This window comes from Mycteria americana, chromosome 10 (assembly GCF_035582795.1).
Source record: "Mycteria americana isolate JAX WOST 10 ecotype Jacksonville Zoo and Gardens chromosome 10, USCA_MyAme_1.0, whole genome shotgun sequence".
NCBI classification, from domain to species: domain Eukaryota; kingdom Metazoa; phylum Chordata; class Aves; order Ciconiiformes; family Ciconiidae; genus Mycteria; species Mycteria americana.
In genome coordinates, this window is record NC_134374.1 from 19,901,084 (window position 1) to 19,917,279 (window position 16,196).

At 35.7% G+C, this 16,196-nt stretch overlaps 1 protein-coding gene across 1 annotated transcript in view; it reads right to left on the reverse strand.

Annotated features, from left to right (window-relative positions):
* The window catches only part of DIAPH2 (diaphanous related formin 2), a 262,312-nt gene that overhangs the window by 58,381 nt on the left and 187,735 nt on the right, over positions 1–16,196 (reverse strand). Inside the window, exon 27 of the mRNA XM_075513467.1 lies at positions 11,070–11,165. Within this exon, the coding sequence (XP_075369582.1) occupies positions 11,070–11,165 (96 nt within the window). The remainder of the gene's footprint in view (positions 1–11,069; positions 11,166–16,196) is intronic.

The window sequence follows — 16,196 nt, forward strand, 5'->3', positions numbered from 1 at the left end:
ACAAAATCTATACCCCTAAATTGGTAAGATTTTCTACTTGTGATAAGCTATAAAGATCAAAGTGTGTTTTTTGGTAGCATGCCTCTAATTAACATCATAATAGCAGCAAAAGTTTAAGCATAGAAAAAATAACACAGATCATATAAAGTCTTATCTATAACTAATTAAGACTAGTTTGCTTCCTCAGCTAAACTATTCTACTTTTTCACAGGCAAATTCTTCTGTTTCATTATATTTTCTGTTGTCTATCACTGACTTCCATTCTTTGATCTTGTATTTGCAATAGTACTCTCCAGTTCAGTAGCTTAATCATTCATTACAGTATGCTAAAAATACATTAAAAATTGCTCATTTGCAGGAAAATCTTAATAGGAACATTGGAACTTGACCAGTATCACATAACTTACAGCATATTTCCATCAGAAATTGTTTGTCTAGAAACAGTCTTCTGTAAAAATCAATCTAAATGAGAATTACACAAGTCAGTGAACAGAATAAAGTATTGACAGACAAGTGTTTATAAGGGATTAATACACCTGAACTGCTCAGCTCTCCCTAAAACTAACCTACTGAATGCTATGTAGAACAAAAAATTTAAAAAAGTTTCTTCCCTGTTGATGAAACTTTTGAGAAGAAAAATAGTAATACCCTCAAATTAGTCTCAGCTGACTTATCTAAAAAAGGCATTCAACCAGCTGCTGAAGCTGGCCATTACAAAGACATCACCAAACCCACCACACAATAAATCTCAACAGGGTACGCAAGGAACAAGCTGAACACAAATAAAACAAGATTTCTCTTTTTCTGCAAGAAATAAGCAAGGTACTTAAGCTATAAGGAGACAGAAACATGGTCTGCTCCAGTGGTGAAAAGGATGCAATATGCAGCAACTGCCCAGGGTCTGTAGCAAGCACAGCATCCAGCGAGTCTCATAACTGCTGCGGTTATACACAAGAGTGCCTATTCAAGGTATTTCTGTCACTTGCCCTGACATTTGTCCCTCAGTAAGGACTTCCGCTCTGTTTAGATTAAGCAAACTCATTATCTAGAATTCCTTCAACTGGACAATAAGGAACACCACCTGATTTTATAAATACATACATACAGTAACATTTTAGATTTCTTATAAGCCTCTTTTTCCCCTTTGTCCTAGTTTTGGCTGGGATAGAGTTCATTTTCTTCCTAGTAGTTAGTATAGTGCTGTGTTTCTGATTTAGTATGAGAATAGTGTTGATAACACACTGATGTTTTAGATGTTGCTAAGTAATGCTCACGCTAGTCAAGGACTTTTCAGCTTCTCATGCCCTGACAGCAAGAAGCAAGGAGAGGGGACAGCCAGGACAGCTGACCCCAACAGGCCAAAGGCCTATTCCATACCATATGATGTCATGCTCAGTATAGAAACTGGGGGGAGTTGGCCGGGGGCCACTGCTCGGGGATGGGCTGGGCTTCGGTCAGTGGGTGGTGAGCAATTGCACTGTGCATCACTTACTTTGTATATTCTTTTATTATTACTATTTCCTCTTCCTTTGCTGTCCTATTTAACTGTCTTTATTTCAACCCACAGGTTTTACTCCGCCCCACCCGGTTCTCTCCCCCATCCCACCAGGGGGGAGTGAGCAAACGGCTGTGTGGTGTTTAGCTGCCTGCTGGGTTAAACCACAACAGTCCTTTAAACACTGTACTGACGGAATTTGATGCCTTGTTTTTAAGAATGTTATATGCTGCATATGACCCTTTCCTAAATTGAAAGTTATGCTATATTTTCCCCCAATGCATGTCAGTAGTTTGAACGTTTCCCCAGATAGCGGGGAAAAGTAGTTTCTCCCTAGGAAAATTACACAGTTCTACCTGGTTTGAATATTTCAACTTTTTTCTTTCCAGGTATTTCTGTATACAAAAATGCATTAAACCACAAATGCTGCAGAGACATTTTTCTAGTTCCACTGTAATTATAATGCATCATTCCATGCTAAGCCCCAAGAAAACTTACATGCAAATATAATTTCAGGATTCCTAAAAGATCGATAGAAAAAGACACTACTTAATGCTTTTAAACTTATTTTCTTGATACATATATAAGATTTTTTTACTCCTTCAACTATTATAAAGAAAATGAAAGAAACACCAATAGGGTCTTTTGCAGACAGATGAACTTGCCTTTGCTACACTGCAAGTCACTCAGAAGCCAACATAGTTGCATTAGTGCAGTGTTTCAGAGCCTCCAAAGATCTTCACTAGGCTGGGATCAGCACTGCCTTAGCCAAATTCAAAGAGCATTTAGAAAACTGACTGGTAGTTGGCTGGCTTCAGCCTGGCTGGCTGTTCAGCCTACTTCTGCCTACAATATACTCTGGAGTTATGTACAGCTTGTTACATGAAGAACAGACCCTCTAGAGAGTCAAATAAAGGTTTGGGCTAGCCACAAAGTGAAAGTGAATAATTGAATTTACTACAAGCTTAAAAAAAATAAGCTGTCAGAGCAAGACTGCTCTTTCAGCACCAGTGCTAGGGTATGCTAGCTTTGAAAGATGGCAGAACTACAGCATTTGTTTACTCATCTATTAAATGACGGAAGGGGGAGTAGTGCCCACTTCTGTAAAGAGCTTTCAGATTTTCAGATAGAGACAACACAATGAATACAGAGTAATACCCACCAGCACCCTCTTTCAAACCCATCACTTGTTTGACTTCAGAATAAAACGGGGGGGGGGGGGGGGGGGGGGGGGGGGCAGGAATCCATTAGACTGCTATTAACAAAGCTTCCCCCAGATAATAAGTTTAAAACATCGAGAACCTAATGTAATGGAAACATAAAAGACTATGGTTTCAGGACAAAAGTACTTCAGACAAAATACTGTAAAAATGTATGAACAAGTTGCTGGAGAAAGTGGTTAAGACAAAGATGGTACAGTACATTCAAGTCACCTCAACTTTTTTTTTTTTTTTTTTTTGAGAATCAGGGACTTAATGTAAAAGTAAATAGAGAAGAGAGTATTAAAAAAAAACAAAGTTGGTGGGTTACATTGTCAAGTCCATATGTAGTATCCTCCCACTCCATTCTCTTGGCAGAGCTTTTCTATCATTTTTAGAAATCTTTTTAGCCTTTTTCTCCAACAGGAACTGCTGGCCTCTACCTGCCCCTCTGTCATTGGACACCCTGGCTTAAATCCTTAATTTAACCTGTCACAGACTATTAAACTAAAAAGATCGGTCAAGTAGAAAGAGTTATGGCAACATACAGCAACTGAGATTCTGGCTTCTCACATAATGACACTAATATGTGTCTACTAAAACTACTAATATGTGTCTACTGCTAAAATTATATCAAGTAGTCTGTAACTAAACACTATTATTTTGGGTATGCTGAGCAGAGAATCTCATTTTCTCCTGATAGCGCAACAAGAAAATGAGAATTTCCATGATTTGTTCTGTTATGTCATAACCAGTCTTTGCATATTGTCTTTGCAGAAAGTAAACTAATTAAGTTGTTGCAGTCAAGATGACAACCATTAGTGAAAAACCTGGGACAGTCTCTCCGTGCTGAGGTTAGAGGACTGTCAATTCTACACTACGTGCCTAGAACGGGACGGAACAGAAAGCATCCCCATCCGCAAAATAACCATTTTGACCTAATGTCAGTTAAATTAATCTGCTACCAAGTCATATACTGCAACACTGATTTTCATCTCTTTCCTTTCCTTTACATTCATTATGTATATGTATTAAAATATTAAAGCCAATGTGCATTACCTCAGTAAACAGTACTGCAGTAGAAATTTTTTCAAATAGAACTGTTTCTCAATAATTGCATGATAACAGCGACAGTGCTGACAAAGAAAATTCAGATGTCCAAATGCAAATTAAGTTAGCCTTGCATATCATTCATTACTACTCATGTAGTTGGGAAATAAATGCATGAACATCCTTTCTCTGTGTGTAAAAGTAGTTTCTCTGTGTGCAAAAGTAGTTTCTCTAACTTCAGCTACCACATACAGATGTAGCCAAAACTCAGCTATCCATCTCTAGAAACATAGGCCTTAACATCTAGCAAGACATACCTCATTAAAATAGAACAGTTTTCAGATTCAGTGTGAATTAAAAACATAAAAAAATTCAGAACTGTGGGTGACTTCCAACTCATACAAAATTCTACCATGTGAACTTGGCAGCCTCCTTCTGGATTACACTTTGAGAGGCTGGTTACTATGAACAATTCTCTGATTCTCAGAAAAGCTTTGTTTTAGTTCTAAAAAATCTGTTTCACAACATAGGACATTCAAAAAGGCTTTTGGAGTTCTAAAGGCTTTTAAGAGCTTCAGAAGCAACTGTGCCGAGTCAACTCCCAGAAAAAGAAACTCCGTAATATACACTCCGTATGAACTCCACAGCTGTTCTGGGTACCTTCAGATGTTCTGGGTACCATGATGAAACAGACAAAAACAACTTTAAAGAAAGAAACATAACAGTTTCAATGTCTGAAGCAACTGGCACAGTCCTGCAACTGGCTGGCATAAGCTCAGATGTTATATGATGCAACATACAATGTCATGAGGCTGCAGAATAATCCTCAGTACTTCCATGTAATTCTCATCATCATTAATGGGCAATGTGTTTTTACTTCAAAAGGAAACAGGCACTCTGGTATGTCTTAAGTCACAAAAAATTAGAACTTTATATTTTGGGATCTTAGGACAATTTGATGAGTAAAGTAACACCAGTGTTAATTTTTTAAAATACTAACATTTGAAAAATGTTCTGATACTTTCAGTGTAAAATTTTACGTAACGCTTCTCCAGAAGAACTTACAGAGAATACTTTTCATATTATGCTGAAATGCATTTTGAAGCACTTACACTAATAAAAGCAAGGGGCACATAACTCTCCTTAGCCTTGTGTAAGTTATTAAATGCTTTAGATGAATGACAAACTCAGATGTAATTAGTAACAATTACATAGCACCATCTTTTTGAAGGACATTTTTTAGAAAGTGTATATGCCATTGCTATTTCATGGCATATTTTCATTTATTCAGACAAAATTCTTGTCTCAGAAAAAAAAAATGAAACTGGTAAGTAACCACTTAGAATTAGACAAAGCAGCAGCAATATACATAAAGTCTAGAGTTCACAATACCACTTTTCTATGGCTGTCTAGTTTACCAAACATTCCTAAGTACTTTACACACTCTATGTCAACATGTGAACAATCTCATGCATACCAAGATCAGAGAATCAGTTTGAAAGACAACTAATCAATACTGGCTCTAGAGAAGGGTAATTAACAAAATGACACAGCTGAAAACAATTATTCAAATGTATACAAGTCTTGAATTTTTGTCTTTATGTCCATACATTTATTGGTCTTGAGGTGTTTTCAGAGCCTCTTCATTCCCTCCATGCTGAAGGGTGTTGTCCACCTAAAAACCTGGAGAACCCAGCCTAAGCAGGCTGGAGGTTACAGTCTGCTTTAGTTCCTTTTCCCCCTCCCTTTTTCACCCTTTCTCCTTCACCCTGCCTGTAAGTAGAATTCCTCTGAAATGTCAAGTAAAACCTCTGCATGCTACAGCTGTTGCTTTCATGCTAAGCCATCAGAATAATACATTATCTAATATTCCTCCTTTAATTACAAAAACCATAAGCCAAAATGCATACACAGTAAAAACAGATTACACCACAAATACCTATATTTAAATAGCTTTGGAACTGTTTATGGAGCTCTCCGGACTAAAGTAATTTGCTAAGACTCCATTTGATTCGTACTATAAATAGATTTTCCTTATACAACCCATATTTATATTTAGCAATAAAAGCAAACTTAAATCTTACAATAATGCCTTGATGACAAAACCAGTAAATTTCTTTTTGGTGATCTTTGTTTAGCTCTTTCTATTATAGGTGTGATAATTCTGAAGTGCTCGGATCATACGTGTAGGTCTCATTAGTCCATGATTCCTGACTGTAAGCAAAACCCCTCCATTATATAAGTGAGATAGCAAAATATGGTTTTAAATATTCAGCTTCTCAAAGTAAAATAACAAAAAATTAAGAGATACTAGCTGAACATAACAATAGGAATATTAGTTCTTTGCCACGGGATACTTAAAAAGATGACCAAATAAGTTTAAAATACATACTGTTTTTTTAAAACTTGAGACTAGCATTTTTAGAGTCCATTATGGATATTTCTAACTTCATTACAGATACTTAATGATAAAGATGACAACAGACTGTTCAACTGAAAGACAGCAAACAAGGCTACGCAAATACCATTTTAGTTGAGCACAAATCATGATCTGTTAGAAGTGCACCTACCACATTTTTGGATTTTAATACTGATAAATCTGTTCAATTTACAGACAGATGTAAGCATGTCAAAAATCAGTTTATTTACAAAACTGCCACATACAAAATGATTCACAACACTTTCAGTAAAGCAGATATGCTTTGACTGAAGATTTTTTTTTAATGTGTTTTAGGTAAATAAGGATCGTGCAACCAGAAACCTAACTAACTCTCGAGAATGTATTTAATATAATCAATGCAAACATAAACATAGAAGTCAGCCCTTAATTTTAAGCATAGTTATGTCTTCAAGCAGAAGACAAAATGTCTAAAATTGTAGCTTTTCTATTAGAATTCTGATGGTCTTGATGTAAAATATGCACCTACTACTTTATTTTTAAAAAGTATATTCTAAATTAAAGGAATTGTCTGAACAGCATCTGAAAATTATCAGAAGCAATTGCAAAGTAGTAATATTCCATTGCCTCAAGTTCCTTTTATCTTACAGAAGTTAAACAAGCGGTGGCATCACTTCAGATGGCTTGCATAAAAGATTCAAATTAGATGTTGAAACTGAGCAAGGGAGGTTCATTCTTTCTCTTTCACTCTCAAGGTGTACTGCTAATATGGAAACAGTAATGACAGTGTAGCAACTCTCAATAACATCAAATTCAGAAGTTCCTAAATTGTGCCTGCTATGCATCTCACTGTACTGGTTTGATTTTGATGCATGGATTAAAAAATAACCCAAAACATGTGTACTAGCAGACCCCATTAAATACTTGATAAATATACTTTACACTGAAATCTAAAGCAGAAAGACCCTGCATGCATGTTCTTTATAGCTATGCTTTCCCCATAGTGAAAGACCACAGAAATAATGGCACATATTAGCATTGCAGTTGCAATAGTTTGGATATATAGGAGAGGGCACTAGTTATTAACATTTCTGAAAAAATTAAACTTAAATTCCATGGCAAAAAATTAAACAGCTTAACAGAAAGAACCCTAACAGAATAGTTAGCTCTGTGCAGAAATTTGCTTAAACTAATATTAGACAGAAAATATTCCTGAATCAGTCTTCTTTAATAATATCATACCCCAAGGCCAGAAAAAAAGGTCAGGGATAATTGGTGTAATAGTAGCACTGGACACATATTTTAAACTGGTATCCTGTGATGAATGCCACCTAATACCATTCTTTATTATCCTCTCACTCCTATATCAGCAAACTTTAAAAAAGCAAGTATATTTTTGGAACAGGAAGCAATAATTAGAAATCAGTTTCTAGAAATGTTATTTTATAGCCTCTATAAGCAAAGAAATCTACTGAAAGGACAAACTGTACTTAAAATCCAGTATCTAGAAACAATAAAGATACACTAATAAGCTTAGGAGAGAGAAACCACACAGAAACTTTTTTCACATTGAAAAGTCTATATAACAAAGACTACATAAGAGTACAATGAAATGAAAAAACTGGGGGAGGAGGACAGGAATTTTTTATTATTACTTCCATGACCTGATATAACAAAAAGAATTTTACTGGAAAAGTCTATAGTTATAATACAACCCATTAAAGTGTAACTTTTCATTTACAGGCTTAGCAAACAAACAAAAACAATGCAGTTAAACATATTTTAAATGAGTTTTACTTTTCCAAACCTGTCTGTACATTTCACCAAAATTTTTTTGCCCAGTAGGAAAACTGCGATACTGAGTAGTTCCCCGTGCATAAGGCTGCCATTCTAGATGAAGAGAGCACCATTCCCTTCCGATCTCCATCTCTTACCCAGTCAGTCTCTTACTCGTTAAATATTTTAAAGACATGACCATGTGAGCACAAATATATGCTACAAGATACACCAGTGATCTCTGTAAAAAAGGCTAATTGAACAGGTATCTTTGGTAGAATCACACTTTTCTGGGGTAGCTGTAGGCCTACAGTAATTGGAGCTCTGTTATCCAAATTAAATGATCCCTCCTAAGTCCAACCTACTCACCTAAAGCTAGCAGTGACCACATGCCATTGCAGAGGTTTTTCTTTTGGAAAGTTGTGGGTTTTTTCCTTTTCAGTCAAACTGATCAAGAATGCCACTAGTAGTGATGCCACAGTGTGCCCCTTTGAGTTACATTTACTCTGTGAAACCACTGGAAGATAATACAACAAAAGCTAAATTTTCATGGTCTACTGGCTGTAACCATGGAGAGGGCTGTAACCTTCCATAGTTTTCATTTTCACCCTGAGTAGCTGCAAACAGAATAAGCAAGTTTGCAACAGACATCTAGAGCACATACATGAAAATGTACGCAAGTGAACTTTCTGTGTTGCTCAGCGTTTTTTTGGGGCATTTTCTTGTTTGTGGTTTTTTAGTTTTGTTTTGTTTTTAGGCTTTCTGCAGGGCCTACCTGTTACCAACTAATTAATAAAACCACAAAAAGCAAGCAAAAGTTGTTTTTTCTCCTCACTAGATTTGAACTTGGGAGTGAGAAAGCCACAACTGACACACAAAAATGAAATCTGTGTCCAAACATGTAGAAAACATCAATTTTTCTTCGTGACGGCTACCAAGCTCAAAACTCAAAACTTTGCTGTACAAGTTTAACTTTCAGAATAGAAGCACCTATATTTTTCTTTTCTGTGTGTTAAGAATACATGCTGATTAAAGAGAGCACAGCAAGCTATGAATAATGTACAGAAAACTCCTACATTGTGCATCATGTATGGACAGTACTATACCACTTGCTATATGCTAGCCAATCACAACCAAACGACCCAGCAAGCCCAGAAATCCTCCAACCTCTTCTTTCCAGAGCTTTTATTTACTTTTTGTTCCTTCCACTAAACCATAGAAGGCATGGAGTTAACTGTTTACAAAAATCTCACTGGAAGAAACTCTCCAGAACACGCAGTCTATTGATAGTACCAATGAGAAAACTGTCATTGACCCTTCAATTTTTTAAGGAGAGATGCGGAAGTTTGTAAACATGTTCCCTGCTTTTTTAATGCTATAGTTGACTACTTAGAGATGTCATAGTAATCTTTTTAAGTATCTTCTGGTGTGTAGACAAGTTACTGACTAGATGTCATGCATGTTCCTAAATCACATGAGAAAATTTACATAGTTTAAATCAGATACTTGTCTGGGACTAACGTTTTTTGCCTCTTGTCTAAATTTTTAGCTACCCCCTGAAAACTTTACATAATGGTCTTATCCACTTATGAGAAGACTTACAGTTGGCCAGAGCTTGGAAATGGATTATCTAGACCTTTTCTCACACTAAGTTCCCCAAAGTCAATAAACTCCTTAAATGTAAAGGCCAGACCCCACTAGAATAGAAACTGACACAATGAAATTTCAAACACATAGAAAGTGACTCTATGAAATAGAAGACAAGTAAAAGGGATTTTTAATTAGCTCTGCCCCCGTTGTTGCAGAGGAGTCACTGGTTTTTGGACCTGGGTTCAGTCATCTCCTTGGCTTTCTCAGCTGCAGCAGATTTTGTGCAATCTCCTCTGGTCCCTGGGAAGCTTTTCTTTGTCACCACTGGGTGACAAATCTCTCCTCAAGCCACAACACAGACAGACCATCTCTCACATTGATATTTCTCAAGATATGGAAAAAAAAAACCCCACATTTTGATCGAGGAGTTCTTTCAGTTCTGATCTGAGAGCAGAAACAAGCTCTGAATTAAGAATGATATTGGAAGTGTAGCAGAATTCATTTCCTAGTATGAACACATTATGTAACATTACTTTTGCCACAAGATCAGGCATATGGCAAATTAAAAATAATTATACACCATCTTTGCTAGCTAGATGAAAGAGGGTAGTAGAATTTGCCTGTACTCTTCTGTTCCTCTTAAAAAAAAAAAATAAATCAGCCAACATGAATCTAACCCTCGCTCATTGAGGATTAGGTACATATACATAGCTTATTTATAAAATAAGAGGACTCCATTTTGTCAAAGCTTTGGCAGCACGTATCCAACATAAGCTTTTTATTTTATGCCAAATAACTATAATTTTTTCAACTGTAAATTTTTAAGACTGTATTTTTTTACTGTAAGACATGTTTTAAATGAAAAAATTCAAAATATAATATACTACCATGAGCTTTGATGAAAAGTAAATGCAGAATAAATGCAGTTCACAAACTGTATGCAACTGGCATATCATAGGCAGAGAAGTGAACTGAGGAAACACTGCAGTTCCTTAGCCTTCTCTCAAATTTTCTCAAAACCAAATTTGCAGGAAGCAATAATTGTTCAGACTAAACCAGTAAACTAGACTAAATTCAGTACAATACTATTGTCTCCCTCAAGAAAGTGAAGCTACTTTATTGTAATTTGACTTTTATGACTACACACACTACAGCTTCCAACCAAACCAGGACATATCTAAGACCAGTGCTTGAAAAAGACTATCAGCTATATGCCCAAACTCTTATTGGTGTAAGAAGCTAATATTTTTCACAGTGCCACCTACAATAAATTAATTATACTTATGGTTTTAAAGATTAAGACAAACATACTTTGTGCAGCAATGTTTTAAATGCCATTTCAACCACAACTGGAACCTTTGTCATCCTTAGAGCCCATAGTTATCTGAAGATAGAGCTATCAAGTTAAAAATCTGTGATCACAAAGAGCACGCTGAGTTTTCACAGTAGCTCAATGAGCAACAGTAGCTCAACAGTTTTCAGTGAAAACTGTTGGTAAATCTTTGCAAAAAATCTTTTGCCCACTCATTTTATAACTGAAAGTTTTTAGAAAGCATCTTACCTTGTCCTCTTGGTGTTCGTTTCCTGCGATCTCTGAATGCTGCTCCTGACTGCAAGGCCTCAAGCAGACTATCCATCACTCCCGTCTCATCACCCTCTGAGAATCGGAGAAAAATAATATTAATCTCAGTGCAACTGAAATCAGATTTTAGAAAGAAAAAAAGTAAAGGTGTTGTCAAGTTTGCATAACGTTTCCAAATAAGAGACATATACATTTTAATGTAATGGATGCTGTCAGTGCTTCAGGTATCAGTCTAGTTTACGTACGATGCTCTATTAAGCAAAATTGATGCCAATCCTACTGTTCTTTCAACTTAGAGATGTTATCTTGTGCATTATTGATGACCTCTTCAGCATGCAGATAGACAGCTGCTGGTGAATGACTGCTGTTTCACTGTTAAATTCTTCTAAGACTTTCCTGAAGTAGAAACAGGTCATCTCTTTTTGATTTAATCAACACAGCTGGAAAACCTGATGAAACTGAATGGCACGGTTAAATATTCTAGTACTGCGAATATTTTATATGTTGCCTCCCATCTTTACAATGCATTAAATCCCTGAAAAAAGAATATTTATCTATACGACATGCTAGGATACATACGCCATATGCTACACATGTAACAGTATACCATAGATGATCTTAAGGTAAGGTAAGGAAAGAACAAAAAGGGGAGAATCATGCCATGAAGGTAAGTGGCATAACATTTCTTAAAAGCTGAATCCTACTTCTGCTAAATCTTTCTCTTGCTTTTTTCATATCCAAGCTAACCTGTAGCCTTTAAATTGCTGGACTTTATGGTGCATTATGGACATCTGGGTAGAGAGATTATTTCTTTTTTACGTATTTAAGTCTTTAACTTCCTTTGCATTTCAGTCTGTTAATAACAGTTGATAGCAGCATTCAACAGCATGAGAAATAGAGGTCGAAGAACGGCAATATTACAAAACTATTGATGAATGCCTCTTTTTCTGTTCACGTGTCTGTGTTATAACCCCAAACTAAAATATAGACTAGACTCAGCAGGTAGGTGGACATTTTATTCACATCTCTCAGATTTCAAGTTAATATAAATTTCCCCATCACAGAGTGGGAAGATAATTACTTTATGCTAAAGATTTACATTATGGTAAAACACTTCTGACTCACACAAGGTGTAGGAGGTTAAATGCACATTCAAGCTCTCAAGTGTTCAAGTTTAAAAGCAGCTTAATAATGCAAAAGGTATTCTGCCCCAGTTCTCCATTACATTTAGATTTATTAGACTAAATCCAGACCTGATATAAAAGCACACCAATCCTAAAACAGTAGCTGGTTAAAATTTCTACATGATGATCATCAGTGTAACTACTTGATAAATTTAAATTATACATCAACGTAATTTAAACCATTATGTATAATATACAACATACATAAAGTTCTCTCCAGTGTAAGATGAAAGGGAGCAGAGCAAGAGTAGCAACCAGCAGAAGACTGAAATACCAGTTTTAATTACTTTCCATCTAAAAGCCTTAAAAAACCTAAGCGCCTGCAAAATACGTAAGTAAATTAGCTTCTCTCGATTCACACTCAAATATACAAGGCCAGAATTTTGTCTAAAGCACACAACGTAATTATTTTTCTTTGTGCTCCTTACCCTACACATGCTTATTCATTGATTTATTGTTGGCTCTGTATTAAATCTATTTTCTAAATCAAAGGTCTGTGAATACACTTTGTCCAAACTAATACACATCAAGTTTGTCTGAAACATTTAATGAATGTGACTGTAATACATAAATTAGTTAATAAGTTAGAATATTTTATGCGTATAAAAATTACAATATCATTCGATCTTCATTAAAAATAAGAGTTGGCAGAGTTTATTCAAAAACACAAAAATCCTTCAATACTCCATAAATGTTTATGCAGCCTTCCACTTCTTTTTTGCTGAGTGTGCTACTCTACCTGCTAATTACTGCAACTGCTAAAAACCACACTATTTTTGGAATATCAAAATATACAATATAAAGACACATGAACTAAGGAAGCTGTAGAACACAGTGATGAGATTTTTAACTCCTCAAAGTAAAATTTATGCTAGGTCTGATCTCAGCACTGCATCTTAATCAAAGTCGTCAGGTGATTAAGTGGGAACTGGACAAAGAACTGCATTTTCACTCAGCCTTCATTAACATTCATAAATAAAATCCAACAGAAATTTCAGCCTTTCCCCACAGCTCTTGCTGAGGTACTTCACATATTACCAGCTATCTCCTTGATTTGCCTTTTTTTTAATACTACCTACAGCAACTTGTACACACCAATCAGAAACAAAGACAAAAACTACCAGAAGTTTCTAAACTGAGAAACTTATTTCCAACAGAAATGGTCAGTGGAAATAAAACACATAGTCCTCATTTCTCTTTCAGATATCTTCCACTGTACACAAGGATAGGGGTTTCAATTGGAATAAATGATTTTCTTCCTCATTCTTTCTTCTCCAAGTTGGTCCCAAGCATTAAAGAGACAGTAAATATATGCATGCATGCAAAAAAATTTGCAAGCTGTTTCCATGTTATGACTGGCTCTATAAGGCTTTGATTAGCCCTAGCAAAGAGCCAGATTCACTACAGGTATTAAACACAAGTGAAAAGGCAAAAAATTTCTTAATCATTATTTGATACGTTAACTACAAGCCCGACTTGTTTCTGTTTGGATTTCATACTAATATTCTATTACAGATTTGGTTTAGCACATACAGTCTGTTTTGAAAATGGGTGCGTTTTTAGGAGGTTACAGTAAGACTCGTCCTCTCACAGGTCCCACAGTTTAGACCAGTATTAGTCAACAGATTTTGGCCACTTTCAGTGATGATAATGAAGACAAAAATAACTTTCTTCTTCCACAGAACAATACTATTGCTTCTTACACTGCTGAAGAGCCCCAAGCAAGCTGAGAAGAGCAGACAGAGAAAAAAAGATATGATACAATGAACAAATAAAGTCACATTTGAGATGAGCAGGCAATCTTAATACCAAGATACCTAAACTTTTCCTAATTTTTGACCAGTTATAGAAAGCAGAACAGAAACAGGAAAAAAGAAAAAGAATTAGAGTAAACTATAACATGAAAGCATATATGAAAAAGACTGGCATAAACTTCATCCACTTATGAATGCTGAATGATATAGTCATATCGTGCATCTATAAATGAGTTTGCTGTGTATAAAGGCAATGCTCTGGCTTTTACACTTTGCTTTTATAAATAACAACAGACTTTGGATGAACTGGTCATGATAAGCATTTAGTATTTGTGGTCAGATTTTTATGTTTAATGGCGTTCTAAACATTAGTACACTGGAACTAGACTGTCAATCTCAAAGGAGGAGATATTTGATAAACCATAAGAAATTAAATCAGAAACTGAAGATTTGAATGTACAAAAGGGTGGGGGGTGAGGGGTGAAAGACAGTATTACAAACAGAACAGTGACTATTGCTAGAGATGTATAGTAATCCCAACATAGTCAAACTGAGTGAACTTTTCACTTCAATGTTCATGCACATAAATAATACTACCCCTTGGAACAAAGGCAAGATAGATAAACTACCATGGATGAGTAATGCCAAATCAGCTAATATAAAGTTCTCTCCGCTGATGTGGAAGCAAGTTGCAAATCTCTATGAAATTAACATGCCATTTGAAATAACCAAATACCTACTATTATTATTATTTGAGATAGCAAATGTAGAATTTGTTTACAAGAAAAAAACAAAGCATTACCTGGGGGAAAAAAAAGCATGATAGTCTTCACCTGGCAGCATGAAAGACCTTTCAAACAAATTTTGAAGACAACAGAACACAAGATTTTGAGATTATGGTTCTGCCAAAGATATTAGACTAAATTTCTGGTTTATGGTTTCTGTTAATGCAATATACTGCACTTCATTTGGCTAGAAAAGTTCTCTCTCTCATTTATCTAGTTCTCTATCTCATTTATCATAGATGTTTGTTGAAGACAAATGTCTTCAACATTTGATATAATGGCAGCTTAATTCATTAGTGGAAGGTGCAAAAGATGGTCATTACTAAAATATCTGGCTAAGTAACAACATAAGGTTGTTTATAGATAGGAAGCCTTAACATTTGAGAGCTTATCAGTTGAATTTTTCTGAAAACCTAATCAGTGGATTTGCTACAACAACAGATGACATACAAATAGGAAATTCTACCATTCTGGAAGATAAAATCAGCTGCATAAGATTTGGAATAATAAAATAAATGAAAATAATAGTTATAATTTAGTTAATAATAGTTAAAGTTATACACAGAATAACTTGTGTACACAGTGTATAACTTCAGGTGCAAGCCAGGAGCTCTTCATTAGGGAATGACCAAGAGCTCCCATATAACGAGGTGACCAAAGAAACAATGAATTGCCAGTCTTGATCAGTGTGGTAAAAAGTCAGCATACTCTATTTCCAGTAGCAGTGGTATACAAACTTGATTACAGCATTCACAGAAGACAAATCACAACTGGAAAAGCCTTTACAATAACCAGGGGAGTGGATTCTAACAAGAAATGCCTAAGGCAGCACAATTTCTTTAGACTACATGAAGCAGCCACTGAAGAGAGGTACGACAACGTCCTTCTGTGCTTAGAATCTGTAAAGTCCCATGAGAGGAAACTCATCCCAACAGATAACTTCCCCAAGAGAGGGCTGTTTTGGTACAGCAGCAAACAGGAAACCATTTAGGCTGAGTTAGTGGAAGTATCTTTGCAATCAAAAATGGTGTTTTAGAACGCATTCCCAAACAAGACTGGGAATAAAGAAGTCTAGAGATTTTAAGGATGAAGCAAAACATTCTGAAAGGAATTACATGATATAGCACAGGCAATAGCAGGAACATAAGTCACATGATCTTTTCAAACCACTGTACGTAAAGCATCAATCTGCAACTCCTTATTGATGGCGTATCTTTAAAAAGGGTACAAGACAAAATGGGGAATGAGAGTGCAAGAAACCAATTATTGGCACTGAGGCTGCTGCATAAGTTACAGCGTGAAGAACGCAATCCATGGGTATCTGTAGTGGTGAACCAAGCCTTTACTTCTGAGCAAGCATTTTTATTTTGAAATGCCTTCTAG